Source organism: Anguilla rostrata, chromosome 12 (assembly GCF_018555375.3).
Source record: "Anguilla rostrata isolate EN2019 chromosome 12, ASM1855537v3, whole genome shotgun sequence".
Lineage (NCBI taxonomy): Eukaryota > Metazoa > Chordata > Actinopteri > Anguilliformes > Anguillidae > Anguilla > Anguilla rostrata.
This window is the reverse complement of record NC_057944.1, coordinates 33,554,580-33,573,869: the sequence shown is the minus strand read 5'-3', so window position 1 is coordinate 33,573,869 and position 19,290 is coordinate 33,554,580. Positions and strand designations below refer to the sequence as shown.

The 19,290-nt window shown below is 49.7% G+C and overlaps 1 protein-coding gene across 1 annotated transcript in view; it reads right to left on the bottom strand.

The window, feature by feature from the left end:
• LOC135236020 (FRAS1-related extracellular matrix protein 2-like) overlaps nt 1-19,004 on the bottom strand; it is an 80,992-nt gene extending 61,988 nt beyond the window's left edge. The window contains exons 1-2 of the mRNA XM_064302145.1: nt 13,734-19,004; nt 11,704-11,793 (exon numbers count right to left, since the gene is read on the bottom strand). Of these exons, the coding sequence (XP_064158215.1) occupies nt 11,704-11,793; nt 13,734-18,762 (5,119 nt within the window). The 5' untranslated portion in view covers nt 18,763-19,004. The remainder of the gene's footprint in view (nt 1-11,703; nt 11,794-13,733) is intronic.
• Between the last annotated feature and the right edge of the window lie 286 nt (nt 19,005-19,290).

Here is a 19,290-nt window from a genome sequence, read left to right as displayed (position 1 = left end):
GATACGAGCAGGGTCGTGCCACACGGACGCGGCCAACATGCGAGAGACGGGGGGGCTCGGCTATTTCGGGCCGGTGCGTGCCACGACCGAGCGGGGAGAGCTTTACCGCAGGACGGGCCCCCGGCGCTGAACGCGCCCGTCTCCTCTGACCCCTCCTGACCCCTGACCTTCTCAAACACTCACGCCTGCCCTCTCGTGAAAGCTCCTGCCCGCGCAGAGAGAGCGAAGAGCACGGTACGCGCGATCCATCAAGCTTTATGCGCGCTGACCCCCCCGCGCGGCGCCCCCCCCCCCCGCTGTCATCTCAGGAAATTTTAGAGTGCGGTAATGCGTCAGCCCTCGCCATTGGTGAGAGACGGGCCTTCAGCTTTTCGGCTTCAGCTCTTCGGCTCTCTCCCTTTTCAACAAGCAGGCTAAAGCCAACACCAGAACCCCCCCCCTCCACCCCACACCGAGGACAGGCTGTGAGGAAACGGCGCCCAACGGATTTGATTCACCCCGCGAAGGGGCGACCTGGAGGTGTCGGCCTACGAGAGGGACGGGCCGCGTCGGACGGACGGGTGTCGGCTGTCTAGAGCCCCATCGTCTGCAACGCTCGTCCTCGGCCGCCCCTAAAACCCGCGCCGCTCGCCCGCCCGCCACGGCTCCCTTTAGCAGCCTGTTAAATCCCCGTTTTCAGCGTCCGGCAACGAGACCTGAAACACGAGCAGGAAGCCAGCAGTGGAGAACACTCTACAACACACAAATCATCTTTGACACTGGGGGGGCTTGTCTTCTTTTTTTTTTTAAATCCAGACTCAGAGGGTGAACAATGTTCTGTGTGATTTCATCTGTTCATGGAGGAATCCAGAATTTCTCACATTAACTGAGAAATTTTAAATGATCAAATAACAACACCAGAAAGGGCTTGTTCACATGCAGCATGCTGAAGATCCCTCTTTTCTTTTTTTCTTCCATCTGAGAACAAATTTAGCTGACAAATATTTTTTAAAAGTTATTCACAACTGTAAAACCTGAGACTGCTGAAAATGTGAAAGACAGTATGCTTGGCGGGCTGCATTTCGAAGGGAATACATTATTTATTTACTTACTGTAGCAGAGCACCTAATCTAGTATGGTAAATGACGAACATGATCACAATTACTAATTTAAGCTTCATGAAGCAATGCAAGTATATATCATCAGTTAAGGCTACACAAAAACATGAATGTGCCAGTCAGTCAAACAGCTAATATCAAAATAATGAAACACTATCAGGACACAAACCCTAGCCCCCCCACCCCAGACCTTGGTGCAGATCCGCGACGGAAGGGGGGGAGGGGGGGCTGAGCTTCTCAACCTGTGAGGAGGGCCTCCTCCACCATCCCCCCCCCATCCATTCATTCATTCAACAATTCTACATGCTCCTTCCCAGCCTGCAGAGCTCCTACATCCTGATAACTGCTGCATCTGATCCCTCACAGGATCGATACTGTAAAACCTCCTGATCTCTCCCTGCATGCTCCTGTTCCCACGTTTGAGGCTGCAGGCTACAGGGGGGAACCCCTGGGTGGCTTATCAATGGCTATCATTCTACGATGCTAATCTACTATCGCCACACATTCACATCTAATCGATCTAATACTAAATGGGGAATTTCAGTTCTCTGTAAAAAAAAAAAAAGAAAATAGGGTATTTCTTCCATGATCGACTGAATACACGCGGTGTGCTGGAGAAGTCTCCACTCCGCATGCTTACGAATAATACACAGAGGGGGAAGGGTTACTCTTAAAAATAAGATCAAGGTAATAAGGTAATGCAGTCACCTGGCTAATCATTACTATTAATTATACTAATAATTACTAATTTTTCTCATACTTACAATGACTAATTAAGCAGAAAAATAATTGGCAATAATCGGTAGCAATAGACTAGAAGAGTTGTGTGGGTGGAGATGGAAGGATGAGGTCTCATTTTAATGTGAAAGCAAGAAGAGCAGCTGGCACTTAGGTGCCACATCACTCTGCTAAAAATACGCGCAGGTGGGGAGAGTGAAGGAGCTCAGCAGGGAGGCGGGGACAGCGGCTGCCTTTCTAGGCCCCAAGCCTGGACCCCAGGGCACTGCCGGAGATTAGGCTCAGCGAGGACGCTCCTCTTCCGGCCTGTCAACAGCTCCTCGGGGAGCCCAGGGGGAGAAACGGGACCGACAGACGTACCCGCCAAGCATCTGCGGCTGAAAAAAGGTCACCCAGAGTCATTTACTGAGCGGGAAAAAAAAAGCCTGACTACCTCGGGAAGAAGAGGGTAAAAGAGAGGAGAAACGAGACCGAGTCTGAAAAAGGGCTAAATGCAGCTCGTCTGTTCGGCACGTGTGAGAGGCAGAAGCCTTTAAGTGCTCCTCGAACGGCTCCAACGCCCGCGTGTGACAGGAGGATAACAGGTCTTTGCACGACAAAATGGCGAGGTTATTTTTTACAGAAGCTCGCTCTCGTCCGCGCTAAAGTGCTGAAGCAAGCTCTTTTTGAACCCAGAACCTAAATACCCAAAGAGGAAAGGCTGTCGACACATAACATCACGAAGCGGACAAGTCCGGGCCTGGTGCGCCCAGACGGTGGAATTTTGCTTGGAAACGTGCGCCCATGGAGCGATTCCCCCCTCTCTTCTCCCCCAGGATATAGGGAGAAATTCAACAAAATGAGGGGTACCCCCCCCCCCCCTCCACCCCTTGACCCTGGCCTCAGAAGGAGCATGGGGGTGCCCTGCTCATCCTGGTGGGCCCGGTTTGAGGGGTACACCCAGGCAGTTTGGGATCACCAGGGGGGGAAAAGGATCAGCTTTCTCTTGCGCCAGATTCAGAAATGTAGGTCAAATGAAACTGGGATTACCACTCCGCAAAATACTGTCCTACTTGTCCTATATTTCATCCCAGTTAACCTATAAAACTAGTTACTGCCATGATTTTACTCATCTTAACTTCAGGATGGAAATTCCATAATATGTAGTCCAAACTACACATTATTAAGACAAATTAAATGCTGGTTGGACTCCACACTCGTTTAGTCAAGGACAGTGGGGTCAAAGAAACCCTTTTGTGAGAAATCGGTGAAACGTCTCATTCCTATAACACTGTGAAGAGCTTTGTCTTTAAGCTCTTAAATGTACAAAAGCCATATTGTGTTCCCCGACGGAGTTGAAGGACTGCGATATACATGCCCAAGCATAGGAATCACACAGGTTGCTTTCCCGCTGTCTGTCAAACAGGGAACCACAGCTCTCTGTGCCTCAGGCCGAGAGGCTTCACGCAGCGGTGGTGCACAGAGGCCTCTGGAGAAGCCAGGGCCTGGAGTAGCCTCTTCTCTCCAGGCCCGGAGACACCGTGCTGGGGCCTGGCTCTCTTTCTTCCTGGGCCCCTTGCATCGTTTCCCACAGGCCAGAGAGAACCCGCCACGGCAGAAGCACAAAGATGGGAGTTTTTGTCAGACCTTTAGTACCCCACTCCCTTTCCCTCACCCCCTCCTCAAACGGTATGCAAAACGGAACCTCGTCGACCGTCGCCGCGGGAACAAACATCTGCAAGCTCTGCGGGTCACGCTAACAACGCCCCGTCTCAGCGGAGCCCTTTATCTTCGGAGAAAAGAAGAGAGAGAGAGAAAAGAGGATGTCCTGAAGAGCGAGAGGGCTGACAGAAACAAGCCGACCCTGCCCTGTGTACCAGAGCATCAGCCCCCGTCCTCCCCACCCCCCCTCACCCCCCCCACGCAGAAATACCCTCGCCTGGAACGGGTCCAGGACGCTGTCCTCCGCCTTTGTACTCCCCGCTGTAAATCAACCTCCCTGGGTTATGTTTACAGTCTGAACGTCTGAATGCCCCGCTGTTTAATGAATGTCGCTGCCTAAAAGCAGAGGGGCGCTTGACTCGACCCGCCTTCGCCGGGGGAGGGCCCGGTCGCTCGAACCGGCAAACAGCGAGAGAGAGACAGGAAGTGAGCGATGGAGCGCCGGACAGCGCGGCCTCCCATCAACGCACCGCGATGGCGGCCGACAAGCCCCTGGCACTGCCCCGCTTGCCACCGGGGTGATACGCCTCGTACATTAAGCGCGGCATCATGGGAAATCAAGGGGGAGTGGCGGCCTGAAGACACACAACCTCAGAGAGGCCTCGTTTGTCAAAATGCCGCGTTCCTGAAAGAAAGCATGTGAACCACCGCACTGGTACAAGGGAGAGCCCACAGGCTTTACAGCGAGATAATCTCTAAATTACTACCTGGTTTTCAGCCGCTCCACCATAGGAGGACAGCAAATAAATCTTCTCTGTGGGGCAGGACAAATGGAAGGTCAGAACAAACACCCAACTCCTGTAGTAAATTAGCCTATATATATAGGCCATTGTTAAGTGTGAAGAATTTGCTAGCGCTGGTACACATGTTCCTCATAGACGTCCGTGCGCATCCAGAGAAAGGAACTGTAACACCACCGACAACCAAGGCTGACACCAAGGTTCAACCGTTTTTTTTTTCTTTCTTTCTTCACCTGCTTTTTCTGCATTAATTACGAGAAGCCTCAGAGAAACAAATCAAAAAGAAGAGGTAGGCAGAGACCAGCTGATGAATCGCGCGGCGCATTCCAACATGTAAAACCCGCACGTTTGATGCACAATGATTCAATCCCACTGCAATCCCTCCTTTCTCTCCCCCCCATCCCCACCGGCCTGGAACAGATGTTGCCGCACAGTCCTTGGAGGCTCTAATCCAGTCGCCAAGGCACGATACAAAAACAAAATCCGGCAACAAAATCACCACCTAGCCCTCCAGACAGTTCATTAGTAGCAAAGGCAGAGAGGGAGTGAAGGAGGCAATTTGACCGTAGTCCTGGGTCTCCTTCTGATGTCCCTGAAGTAACTACGCCGTGATGATTCTCCCCCCCGGAGTGGCACCGCCTTGAAAAGAACTGTTACGGCTGTGCGGGACGGAACAGACTAAACATCACGTGTCCCCCCCGTACTTCGTGGGGGGAGAGATTAGTAACTATCCGCTTCACATAATGCTTTTTACTCTTTACAACGTGTTGAGATGCCGGTCTTTCGCAGGCGAGAGGATCTTGCCCCTGTCCCGCGGGAATGCTGTCCAGCTCCTGTGCGGGCCAGCTGTTTTTTCCGCTACCTGCGCCACCCAATGGATTTTGGGGGAAGCCCCATCACCCCGAGCTTCTGATGAGGACTGAAATGAGAGGGATAATATGGCTTTATAGCTTCAACCAGTGATCTCCAGTGATCCTCAAAGATTTCCGGTTGATCTCAATTAATCTCCAATCACCTTCAGAGGTCTGCAGTGATCATAATAGATTATCTGTGCTTGCAGGGATGATCACCAGTGATTGCAATAGATCCCCAGCAATCTTAAATTTTAAGAGATCTCCAGTGATCATATGATCAATCTCCAATGATCATCAGTGATCTCCATGCTGATTACCATGGACTTGCCATCCTTAACCCTTTGAAGAGCATGATTTTTTTGAATGTTTTTGATCTCCTTCACTTTACATTACAAGCAGTGATTGTGACATCAGCATTAGAGTGCTCAGTGAAGAACATTCTAATCGCATATTTGTGATCTCATGCCTTAGAAGGGTTAAGTCACGAACCCACCGAGCCTTACACTCCTGTAGCAATCCGTGCTAATGAACTGCATGAGCTCATGAGTTTGTACTCCTGCAGGGCAATCTCTGGCAGTGACCAGAACTTACCCCCTCTGATGATGTACTGTTAAATAACGTGCACAGGTTCAGTGGCTAAGGATCAGCGCACCAGTAAGAGGATAGGGGGGTCGTCCCGCGCCTCCACCGTTCGAGCACTTCCAGGCTGAGATCAGCACACCTGGGTGTTCCAAACCCTGGGCTGGATCCGTTCCCCTTCCCTGTTCCCACAAACCCCAAACGCTTGGAATTTGGAAGAGGGAAAACCGAACCGAATTGCTCGTTCTGAAATCTCACTATAACGAGAGGTTCGGGCCGCCCCCGTGCCTGTTCCAAACTTCCAGAGTTCCAGAGTTCGGTTTTTTTGCATCGTTTTTTGAATGAATGCAAGGGGATGAAAGGGAGGATCTCCCTGCCTGTCAGTCAGGCCCTGGAGCAGCAGCCAAAGCCAGCGAGGGGGGTTGGGAGAGGGGACCCAAAAACAAAAGGCAGGTTTGGGAGTCTGTCAGTGGGCGACGGCTGAGACGCTGAGTGACTGGGCGGATTAGGGGGCGGCAGGTAGAAGGAGACAAGCCTCGGCCAGGGAATTCCTGGACTTGTGTGTGCTCAGGTAAGCTCACCTGAATGGAGGTGAGGTTAAGAATGGGGGGTTGGGGGGGTGTAAAGTGGAAAAAAAAAGGCCATCATAATACAGCAATCAGCCCAGCAGTCGACGTGATAAGAGCCTTCTGCCACCTCCGGCTCTCCCTAAACACTGCTACAGACACGGGGGGCGGTCTGAGCGCTCTGGGCGATGCAGGTGAGCCATTCAGCCTGAGAAGGAGAACTCCAGACCCAAAACACCAACACTGACCGCGTCTGTCCTGCTTTCAAAACCTGGACATCACTGCCGAATGGACTGACGTACATGCCTCTGAGTCAATGACCCCTGTGCCCTCATCTTTCCTGAATTACCCCCAACCCCCTCCCAATGCCCCCCCCCACACACACACACACACAAATACTGCTCCTTCCATCTAAGACCCGACTAAAGTGTTTTTGCGTGACAATACTGCCTTTTTTTTAACGTGCGACTGTGCATGAAACCTCTCCCAGAAGCCGTACACAAATGATAAGACAAACCATGTTGCTTCGGATTACTGTGTTTGTCTTCTCTGAAGGTAGTAAGAAAACAAATTAATCTCTTCAGACTTATACGGCGAGTTGTACACTGTAACGCACAGCATGTAAAAATGTAGCTACGCGTGTGACAGATATTTATTATTTAAGGGAGCAATGGCTCCAAGGATATTTACATTTTTACAAGCTCCACACAGCCTCTTTGTGTCAGTAATCCTGTGTAAGCCACATTTCATTACAGTCTACGCTAAGGACCTTAGCCCTGGTGTCATTTGTCAAGCTTTTCTTGGTGGCTGGGGAATGCCAGACAACCACCCCCACCAGCCTTTCACCATTCATCAGGAGGGCGATTTCAATCCCCTTGCTCAAACTACAGCAGAGGGGGTAATGTAGCGCCCTTCAAGGTCTGCAGTCGGAAAATCAAAGCCGTTCGGCGATCGCCCAGGCCTGAGGTGAAGGTGGATGGGGGGGGGGGGGGGGTGGAGGGGGGGGTCAGAGGTCACTGCCAGATTAGCGAGTGAAGCCATGCCAACGAGGCACAGCCCAGGGCGCGGACGGGTGGTGGGGGGGGGGGGGGCTGTGAGTGGCAAGAGAATACACCGGAACATTCCGAAAATCCGACAATGGCTCTCATAGACGTGCGCCTCCAGGGAATAGTGCAGCCAACCTCATTTATTAAGTAGTCATTTTTTCGTTTTATTAAGAAAATGCCCTAACAGAACCCCCCCCCCCCCGCCCAGACATGACACCACGAACAAGCTCGCGGCTGAATGCCAAAACAGATAAGAACCACCGCGGGGCAAAAATGATCTTGTGTGAGATCCGCATTAAATAACAGCATTTCATCACTCCGGGACGATAAGCTTAAGCTAGATGCATTTCATGCAGACAGCAAACACCTGTCATAATATTCGGTACTGATTGCAGGCGGTTAACATGGGTCTGATTTGGTGATAGTCTGTGCAAGGCTACAGTCATTAAATCTCTTTTTCTGTTTAACACCATTTGCAATCGAACTGAAAGTTCTTAACACTGGCCTCTTTCCAAAGGGAATATGTATGTCAGTACAGGAATAACATGGAAAATTATTGTTTACTTTATCAAGCGTGCATTGGGCGAATTTGATCAAATTTCTTCAACCAGTGAGCGAATGATATTTTTGCAGAACTGGACAAACGATACGAGTGCCTGTGGGGCAGAATAGAGCGTCTCTATGAGGATGAACGGGAGCTCTGTGACACTGGTCTGCTCAGCTGTGAGTAAGGGACCATAAGCACACACACACACATACACACACACACACTATGCACGCACAAACACACATTTCTCCAAACAAAAGACACATTGCATCGCACATATGCATTGCTAATTTTGAGCTTGGGGTTCAGCACGTGAGAAATTTTAATTCCACAAACTCAAACGCAAATATGCACAGCTGCGCCATGGTAACCGTCCTTCCTCCTCCTCCTCCTCGGCGCCCGTCTTTCACACAGCTACCTGGCTACCTGCGGGATTCGGGGAATCCGCCGGCAAAGCTCAGAGCCTGGAGGAGCTCGGCGGGACGCGAGGGGGGGGGGCGAGGCCACCTGGGAGCGCGTTTGAGGCGATGCCAGCCGACTGTGCGCACGCCCGTTCTGAGAGAGAGTCTGACAGGGCAAAGCGTTTCCAAGATGGAGGCTCCTGCACCGCTACAGGAATAAAGGACTCAATGTGCTTCAGGTACAGTAGATACTCAGACACAAGGACATGAGTTCTGAGTGAATACTAAAAAATAAACACACACACACATACAGGTGCACACCTGTGGCACTGCCTTTGGACCTTACCTGCTTCAGTAACGATCATATAATATCATTCATCTTTTACATTACATTACAGTATGTATTTGTCTGGCACAATGCTATATTCTTTTTTTTTACAATATTATCCATTCAAAGAGCTAGATATTTTGAGAAGCAATTCAGTACATTCTTCTACTGTACAACTGCTATGCATCTCCCGGGATGAGAACCAGCAACCTTCTTAAAAAGTTAGAAGACTAGCCCTTAAACCACTCTACATACAATACTGTGGGGGGATCTACAGTAACTAGGATTCTGCCTCACTTACTCCTCTAATATGCTACAAAGAGCTCAGCTCCAGAATCTCTCCATGTTAGGCATTTAGAGGCTTTACTCTGCCTTAGACTCAGATTCCACATAACCACACACCACTTTTTCAGCAGTCTAATGCAGTTCATATTTTCTCCTTACATCTGACAAGGAGCCGAAGCAATAAAGGTAAGAAAATGTGATAGTGAAATATGTGTGAGATATGTACGATTTATCTGCCCTCTCCTACAAGTTAATCATAAAGCCCACTGAGCCTTGATGGCAGCTGCCCACCTGTAGCCTTCTCTTCTCCAGCGCACTGGGGATTTTACAATACTGCATGGACACACAGCAGTCTTTGGAACAGAACAGCCTGGCTGTCCGTCTCCACTTTGCAGTGCATTGTATTGATTTAACAGATGCGCTAATCGAGACTGACACAGAATGCGGACAACCAACATCATTGAGAATGACATCATTAAGCATGAGACAGGAAACAAGACAGTAGACCAGTGGTAACTGACCCTGTTTCTGGAGATTCTACCATCCTGTAGGTTTTCACTCCAACCGTAATTTGGCACGCCTGATTCTGCTAATAAGTGGCTCAAGAAGACCTCTAGCCGTTGAATGAGGTGTGCTTTGTTAGGATTAGATTGAACTCCTACAGGATGGTAGATCTCCAGGAACGGGGTTGGTTACCACTGCAGTAGGCCTACCAAAGACATGATGGGATTATTGAAGTAGAGAGACGAAGCTGACAGAACCAGCCTGGAAACAAGCCGCAAACGAGTCTGCCCGTCCACCGCTGCCTCTGCTCAGGTGTCTTTACGCTCCAAATGAGCAACATCCCACACCGCCCCATAAAAGCGCCTAATTAGCTCCACTTCTCAAGCGTTTACGCACGACAGATTGCTGTTAACCTTTAAAATTACAGTCCTGGGTCCGCACATTACGGCGTCACTGGGAGAGGGGGGTGGGGTGGGGAGGCGGGTTGGGGGGGGGGAGTTTTAGAAGCACGCAGACCTATGTCAGGAGGGCCTTTTGTGTTTCTCCACTGCTGTGGAAAAGCCGAAGAAAGCCCAGAGCCGGCCGGGCCCTCTCTTAGAGCAAATGCCACCATCAACGTCAGCGCCAGCAAATCACGGAAACGCACAAACACAAAAAAAAAAAAGCCCACAAAGGTAGGAGGGAGGGGGGGGAGCGGGGGGGGGTGGGGGGGGGGGTGGAGGGTGGGAGGAGGCTGAACATTCCCACTTGCATACCTAAGAGTTAGAGAGCCTTTTAATTTCTTTAAATGGAAGTGACCTGCACGTGGAAAAGGAGCTGAGTGGGGTGGGCCTGCTGGGAGATGACGGGCCTCTGGATCCCTCCTGAGTGACAGGAGAACACAGGCTGGGGGGGTGGGGGGGAGGGGTGAAGGGTGCTGGGCAGTTATTGAGAATTGGGGGTGGGGGGGGGGAGTGGTTCTGTTACTTACAGAGAGCCCATACTGGAAAGCATCACTACCCAATTTTATTTTACCCAAAATTGATTTTCAAGGGGGGAAGCCAGGCACACACATGCACATACAAGCACACACAAACACACAAACACACACACACACACACACACACACACACACACCTACACACGCACACACACACACACACGCGCACACCTACACACACACCTACACACACAAACACACACACACACGCACACACACACACACACACACACACACCAGAGCACATATTCATTTGCGTGCAACCGCATGCACTTTCTTGCTCTTTCTCACCGGCTCTCTGTGCAAAAGACGAAACGGTTCGAACATTATGGGCTAAAAGCTTCTTTTTTAACGACCACGTTACACCTAGTCCAACGCACCACCGCAGTCCCAGCATTAAAATGCCTCAGTCGGTGTGCGTGTTGTGCTGACCTTAAAGAAATCCTGTCAGAACAGGCCAAGAGCAGGCGAGATTCCTGTGTGATTGGAGGTCTCTTCTCCTCCATGCCCGAAGCGCACCCGGATCAGAACGCTTCCCCTCTCTCACCGCCACAACTTCAAGGTGATCTCTTCTCAATCTTATCGTGCCAGCCCCCCTCCCTCTCCCCCCCGCCCCTTTCATTATCACAACCCGCCATCTCCACAAATGTCTTTATATGCACCTTTTTTATTCATCCGCTGTGAACAAAAAAAAAAAGCCTCTCTGGGCAAAGAACCACGGCTGAGAGAGCAAAGTCAAAATTACTCTGATTTCTCACCTTTGTTGTTTACGAAAAGGGCTTTAATGGAAGCCTTTCAGACACCAGACTCGAAGGTGTGAAATGTGCCTCAGTCGGCTTTCTCATCCACGGATTTTACAGCCAGCCCATTTTTAAGCCAGTCGACCCCGTTTGCGAGCGACTGTTTAACATTATATTCATTTTGCCGGACCTTTTATCCACAGTGACTCACAGCACAGGACGAACATAAGTACGTTCACCTGATTAAATATGTGCAATAGTGCCAAACTAAGCCAACAACATCCCCGGACCAGCAAGAACAGAGGTAACATCATTAAAACAATAGTCCAGCTTAAATATGCTAGGCTAACCACTGCCTATTGAGACACTGTAGTTTATTTTAACATAACATAACGTAAGACGAGAACAGGCCATTCAGCCCAACACTGCTCGTCTATTCCTACCACTAAACTGTACTTAATGCTTAGTTTACCTGTTTTCACAAACATGCACCTGACCTGATTCATGCTTATGAAAACTGAAACTACTTGTTGCAGACGGACACGACGGCAGCATATTCAGTCTGCCATAGGTAAAGCACGCCAGGGCTGTGTCTTACCGCTGTCTTCGATGGAGAAGTAGAAGATGTCACTCGTGGCGTTGTCTCCAGCTCTCAGCACGTAGCAGACCTTCATGTCATCGACGTCCGCTAACGAAACAGATCAGAAGCACGTTCATCATCTCCGCATCCGGTTTCATTTTAACAGCATACATTTTAAATGCACAGCATTTCACAGGTTACAAATCAGCCGGGTTTCACATCTCTACTACACCAGCATATTTTTGCAAACAGGTGGAATGCTTTACTCAAGGTAATCTGTTGAATTATGTTGCGTAATGCAGTGACGATTTCCTGTAATTCCAATGAGGCTGAAACTGTTTTGAGTCACTGCAGTAATTAGCACTAATAAGACATTCCAGTCAGTGGTCAAAACACCACTTGAGAATTGAAGCAAGGGATTTCACTGACAGAGCAGCCTGTTCATATTTCCAGTTTTCCAGAAAGGGTTCACTGTTTGTACGGGGTTAGTCGTCGCCACTCGTACACATTATATTCTCTCTTTTACATTTATCACAGTATGAGAGCTGAGTCCCTACACAGGCTTCAGCACTTGTTTGATATCATGAATTGATGTTAACGCCTGCCTAGCAGAACTCCCCAGCGTCCAGACATGCATTAAAAAAGCATATAAAACGACTCAAGGGAAACACCAAATGAAAGGGTATGGAAACCGTTCAATTAACTCACTTTCAACGAATTGTAAAAGGAAGAGTCACTAAAACTTAAGAACAGCAGGTGACTCTTTAATGACAGGGGAGAGGAAGGAAAGAGGGAAAAAAAAACTTCCTAGAAAAAGCTAAGCTTCAAGGAGCGGCAACAACATCTGTCATCTTCTAAGCTGGAATCCCCGCACGGATACTCAGTTCCCTGGCGAGCGAGAGTGGTGTGAAGTTTATCGACCCTGCCGTCTTCAATATTTGATGTGAAAACATTCCCCCCCCCCCCTCCAAAGATGCAGGCTCATAAAAATGTAAACCATCAATTTTGGAGGCACGCAAAGACCAGCTTCAGATACTACTGTCCGTTAGCCGACCCCCCCCTCCCCCCTCCAGAGTCTTCTTCAAATATTTAGCAAGCGTGTATGGGGAAGCTGTGCAGAAAATTGAATCTGTAAATAAATCTCATTGATCTGTGGTTTTTCTCCCGCCCCCACTGGTCGCTCTGATGGGAACTGTTTGCCAATCCACCCCCCCCTTCCGTTTTTCTCTCTTCATTTGTAGCCTTGCTCGTGCGTCTTAGACTCTGATACTCGGCTGTCCTTCAGTCTGCGCACAGCTGAGATGGATTTCACACCCTGAGACGGGCCCTCAGATTCATCACCACATCCATTATTTAGCACCATTGCCCCTCACCCTCCGCCCCCCCCCCATCCCCAAAATAAAAACAACAAAATGTAAGGGCAGCTCTATTCATCCTTCAATAAATATTACTGACAAGACTCCATGTGTGTGAAATAGATGAGGTATGAGAAATTCAGCTGGTCGGGGGGTGACTTCCCAAAGACGGTAATGGCGGTTGGAAGCTGACAGTGAGCTGCAATGTGCTTGTCTGCATTTGTGAACACCGGAGATTCCAGAGGTACTGACAGAGTAGCCAGAGCAGCTTGAGAAACCTGCCGTTACCTTTCTGCCACCTGTGTTAATGCTAAAACTGGAAAAACGCGCTTAAAAAGCTGAGCTTCTGTCAATTATTCAGGAAAGTTAGATATGTAAAGTAAAATCACAACCTCTGGCTCCACTGGGGTCTCTGCAGTTATACAGAGTGCTTAGGCTAGTATGCAATGACTAGACATCCTCTTTTCTCTGAAGAAGTTGAAGTACTGCAACCGAAAATTGAACATAGTTCAAGGATTTCTTGATGCAAGCATTAACATGTACAGCTCTTTGCTGCAGAGCAAAGTGTGGTGCACATGAAAGGTATGGATTTGTGTGGTTCTCAGCTCAGTAATTACACAGATATAAAATAATGGTGCATGGATTAAGCGCAAAAGCTGAAAAAAAAGGAGAATAGAATGTCTCTTTTTTTACCTTGTGTAAACGTGGTGATCGTGGCATTGCCCTTCCCCAGGTTGATGATGTAGCCGTGCAGCGGGCCAATGGTAATCCTGAAGGTCACGGAAGCATGGGTGCTGTCTCTGTCTTCCGCTTTCAGGGCCTTGCTTGTGATCATGAACCCCAGGTGGCCAGTCGTGAGTATCCGCAAGGTCGGGCCGCCCCTGTTGACCACAACCTGAGGGACCCCGTTGTCCACGGACACAATGGCGATCTTCATCATCTGCGGCCTGCGGGTCTCGAACACGGTGTCGGGGAAGACGTAGAAGTCGGTGTGGGTGCCGTCGGTGACGAGGAAGGAGAAGCTGTCCTCGGTCGACTCGGTGCCGTCGTGCTTGTAGCTGATCATGTTCTCGTTGAGGTCCTGCTTGGTGAAGGAGGTGACGGGACGGGTGCTGTTGAAGAGCAGCCTGCCGTGGATGGGCAGCTGGGTCACGGTGAACTTGAGCAGCCGGTCGGCGGTGTCCCGGTCCTCCACCGTCAGTTCGAAGGGGGTGATGAGTTTATTCTCACCCTCGTTCACCACGAGGCCGTGGATCGTCAGGACCGGCTTCTTGTTGTCGACGTCCGTGATGGACACGCGGAAGGTGCGGAAGACCGGGTTGTAGCCATCGGTCACCTCAAACTCGAAGCTGTCCATCTTCACCTCGTCGTCGGACGTGTGGATGTAGTAGATTTTGTTGCCGGCCAGCTGGAGCTGGGTGAAGGTGGTGATGGGCATACCGGGCGTGTCCGTGCACTCCAAATGCCCTCGCACGGGCGCCCTGGTGACGGTGAAGACCAGGCTTTCATCTGGGCTGTTGAGGTCACTGGTGCTGAGCAGGTCCGTGGTGAGCGTCACCCTACCGCCCTCTTTCAGAGAAACACCTTTACTGACGACATCTGGGAACACCATGTCGATGCTGCCTACGGTAATGTAGAAGTACCTGTCAATGAGTGGGTTCAGGCCGTCGGTGACGTCGAATTTAATGAGGTCACGGATGCCCTCCTGTCCATTGTGTATGTACACAATGAGCTCCTGGTCCACCTCACTCTGTGTAAATTTCATGCCAACTGTAATGTTTTCATATAAGCCGAAAGGGGTTTTCCTCTGTAAGAAGCCTTGCCCAGGCCCGTAGCGGATTACGTACGTCAGAGTGCTATCCTCAGAGTCAAGATCAGTTGCTTTCAAAATTTTATTGTTAATTACTTTTGTTTCCCCAATCTCAATTTCTAGGCCATCGTTAATTGCCATTCTGGGTGTTTCATCGTCTACAGGAATTATCATGACAATAATGGTTTTTTGCACTGTGAATTTGCCATCAGTGAGCATTACATCAAAGCTGTCTTCTGTGGTCTCTGTGTTATCATGCTCATAAACAATACTTGAGGCCTCTTTAATCTGGTCGAGTGTGAAGTTGGTTACTGGGACTGTGCCGGTGGAAAGCTGGTTGAGGATGAACCCATGTTTGGGTGGCTTGGTGATAATGAATGTCAGTTCATCCGCTGGGACGTCTGCATCTGCCCCATTCAGAATAGGTGTGTCAATGACGATGTTCATGCCTTCCATCACCACAAACTCCCTCATGAAGATCTCCGGTTTTTCATCAGTGGAGGGAATTATAACTATGGGAAAGAAATGTCTCTCTGAAAAGTTAATGCCATCGGAGCACCGGAAGGTGAACCTGTCCTCCACGGGCTCCACACCTTTGTGAATGCTCTGCACATAATATATGTGACCTTGTCTTATGTCCTTAATGGTGAAAGCACTGATAGCAGTCCCTGACCTGGATTTCTCTGAGCCTGGGGCTGGAGAAATGTTCTCAAGGTAACCAGAGGAGGGCTGGACGATGATGGTGCAGAGAAGGTCGTCTTTAGGTGTGTCGACGTCTTCGGCGTTCACATGCTGGATCTCAAGGACGTTCTTCTCCCCTTCGACGACACTGAACTGCGTGCCCACTGTGACCTCTGGTGCCTGGCTGTCTAATGGTAGAATGGTGACCTGCACTCTGACCCCCTTCACTTTGTTGCCTCCAACAGTCCATTCGTCTGACATGTCTGTGAGGGTCAGATTGAAAAAGTCCTCTTTTGTGGTGAAGCCGATTTCTCCACTGGTGTGGGCATAAACCACCACGCCATTGATAATATCTGCCTGGGTGAACCTCTCAGAGGGCACACCGTTCACAAGGATTTCCCCAAATAATGGACGGTCTTCCACGATGAAGGTCAGCCTGAGGTCATCCGTGTCCTCATCCCTTCCCTGAATGACGTTGCTTGTGATCTCTGTGGCTCCGTTCTCCAAGACGTCGATGTACGAACCGATTGTGCCCACAGGGAGATTAATTGTGGGGGGTTCATCGTCGATAGGCTTCACGTTTATCTTGATGGTGATCGTGACAACATGGATGCCATCGCTGATGTCCAACTGAAATGTGTCGGTTGTGGACTCGTCCCCATTGTGAATATAAGAGATTTTGCCACTAGAAATGTCATTCAGTTTAAAAGAATCCCCTTTGGTCATGTCAGTGAATGAGTACTGGACCTGACCGTGAAGCGGAGGCTGAGTGAGCGTGAACGATATCTGTTTGCTGTCAGTGTCGGCGTCGGTGGTGTCCAGTTCCGCGCTCGTAATGACATGGGTGCCCCGTTCAAAGACCGTGAAGCCACTGTTGGTTATCTGAGGAGGTTTGTTGTCAACAGGTTGAAGAAATATGGAGAAGTCTCCCTCCACGCTATTTCCAGCAGTGTCTTCAACGGTGTAGCGAAACTGCACCACGTGGGCGGTGATTCCCAGCTCCAGGTCAGGGGGCTTGTACGCTATTTTGTGGTGATTTATTTGCGCCTGGGTAAATTCGGTGACCACCGTCGAAGGGCTTTCCGTCAAAACAATAGATCCGAGTATTATAGGGCTGTTCTGATCTGTGTCGGTCGGCGGCTGGATGACGGTGTACTTCAGATCTCTGTCCTCTGAATCCAAGTCGGTGTACCGGAGGAATTTTTTGCGGAAGTGGGTCAACTGGTACTCGTGCACAGTCATTTGCAAGGTGGTTCCGAGAAAGAGTGCGGGCGGGATGTCGTCAATCGGAAGAACCTTGACAATAAAAGCGCTCTCCCCTGATTGGTTGGGCGGGTCGTTGTCATCTTGAACTCGGAACACGAACTGGTCCATGACCGTGTCTGTGCTGTGAGGGCCAACGTGCCTGTAGAACAGTTTCCCATCTGTAATGTCCTGCTGAAGCCACTCCGTCACCACCTTCTCGTACACCTCGTCCTTTGCACTGAACTTCCAGGTCGATGGGTCTTCCGGTGCTTCAGACTGGCGCAGCAACACCTCTCCGATTGCAGAAAATGGAGGCTCGATCGTGAACTTAATGGTCGAGTCCTCTGAGTCGATGTCCGCAGCACTGAGCATGAGGGGGGAAATGGGCATCATCTGGTTCTTGAACAGCACCAGGCCGGTGTTGGCGTTTATAATGGGCGGCTCGTCGTCCATCGGCACGACGGTGATGGGAAACAGGAACTCCACCTCGTTCTTGCCGTCCGTCATGCGGAAAATGATGTTGTCGCTGTAGGTGTCGCTGCCGTCGTGTTGGTAAATGACGACGCCGGCGTCGAGGTCCGACGGGGTGAAGAACTTCCTCCTCGCCCCGAGAACCGTCAGCTCGCCGTGCCGCAGCCCGTTGATGACGGTGACCCTGACGTCGACTAAATTGTCCTCGTCGCTGATCTCCAGGTTGTGCGAGCTGGACAGCGGCCTGGACTGGCCCTCGTACAGGAGCTGGCCCGTGTTCCGGGTCACCACGGGCGCCAGCGTGTTCATGGGCTTCACCACGATCATGAACGCAAAGGGGTCGGAGACGGCCCCCTCGGTGTCCACCACCTCGAACTCGATCTGAAAAATTCTCTCTGCGTCTGAATCAACAGATGGGGGCCTGTAGGCTATTTTTAGATCCTTCAGGTCTCCCTGATAAAAGGATGTGATTGGCATATTCCTATCATCGGTGCTCACAATGTAGCCTTCCTCGAAGGAGAGAGGGGAGGTGATGTTAAATATCAAATCATCAGGATTGGATTCTATGTCCTCTGCAGCAAGCATATCGGGGGTTATGGCAGTCATGACAAACTGATCAACCTCCATCATCATCATCGCTACAAAACTAGGCTTGGGGGCGCTATTTTCCTCTCCCTCTCTTATGCGCACCATAATTTGAAAAAACTCTTGCTTGAGCAAATTTCCCTCCTTGTCCTGTAATTCCACAATCATGGGAATGTAATCTCTGTTTGGAGACCTGTGGGTGAATGTGTGCTGATAGCGTATATTTAGCTTCAGAAATTCATCACAGTCCACCATTTTCCCCAGTTTGGCGTCATCAGTAAGTTTGCCGTACCTGGGCAACGTGCTGCTACTAGCTAAGGATGATATCTTGCACTGCTGTGAGTTTCTATCAAAAGTAAACTCCAAAATTTTTTTGTCGATTGGATTGCTAGTGCCAAGAAGTTTTTCAACTGTGAGTGGCATATTTCTGGTTAGCACCTCCAACTGCGTAAAAACGACCTCAACTTCCATCATAAACGGTATTATAATGGTATCCGTTTGAGTGTCATACCTGAGCTGCAACCTCACTCGGTCCTTTGAAGGGCTCCTCGAGCCAAAATGCGTATACTTCACGTCGTTGGGACCAAATTCACATGAAAACTTCTTTGGGAAAAGCTGTCCGGGTCTCTGTGACAAAGGATCATTATCCAAAACAGTTATGCTGCATCTGTCTCCTGGCTGAACTTGAATCACTAAATCATTGATGGGATCAATGAAAACGGGTCTTCCAAACGGCACACGTATTCCATTGTTAGCGACAAGAATAGCATCCTCTGATAGTTCCGGTCGCAGGGCATAATATAATCCTAAACTGTCAAAAACTTGCGTGGATGCGATACCTGTCAGAGTCACTGCAAATAGTACAAGTCTGCAAAACACCACAGTGGCTGTTGCAGTCCTCTGCCGCTGCGAGAACATGCTTCTAGCCATCTGCCGTCAGAAGCCACTGCGTAAATGTCCTCTTCTGTGCAAATAAAATCCACAATAAAAACAACAGGACGGTTGAAAGTTAAAAGAACGCAGACCGAGAGTTTAAAAATCCCACACGCGCATCCGTATCAAGACACTGCATTCTTCTCGAGCTGCAGCGCCGAGTTATAAACTTCAGGCACTTGCGAGCCCCGAGTAAGGAAATCACGCCCTCTTTTACAGGCGATTGGATGATATTTACGGTGGAATGCGTTTGTCAGGTTGTAAATGGACGTGACTGATGTCACTCTGACGAGGAGAGCGGCGACACAGGCAAGCAGTGCACCGGGAAGACTAGTAACAGGTTGAATGAGGTGAGTCAAGGGATTAAAAAACGTATACAGAACTATTCTCTATAGATCAGTGTTTAAAAGATAATAACTCGCGGGCATACATTTCTATTTAAAAATTCATTCGGAAACGTGAGAGATATATCCTACATCCTATGAATACATAAATGCCTAGAACCTGCTTTAATTTCAAACACAA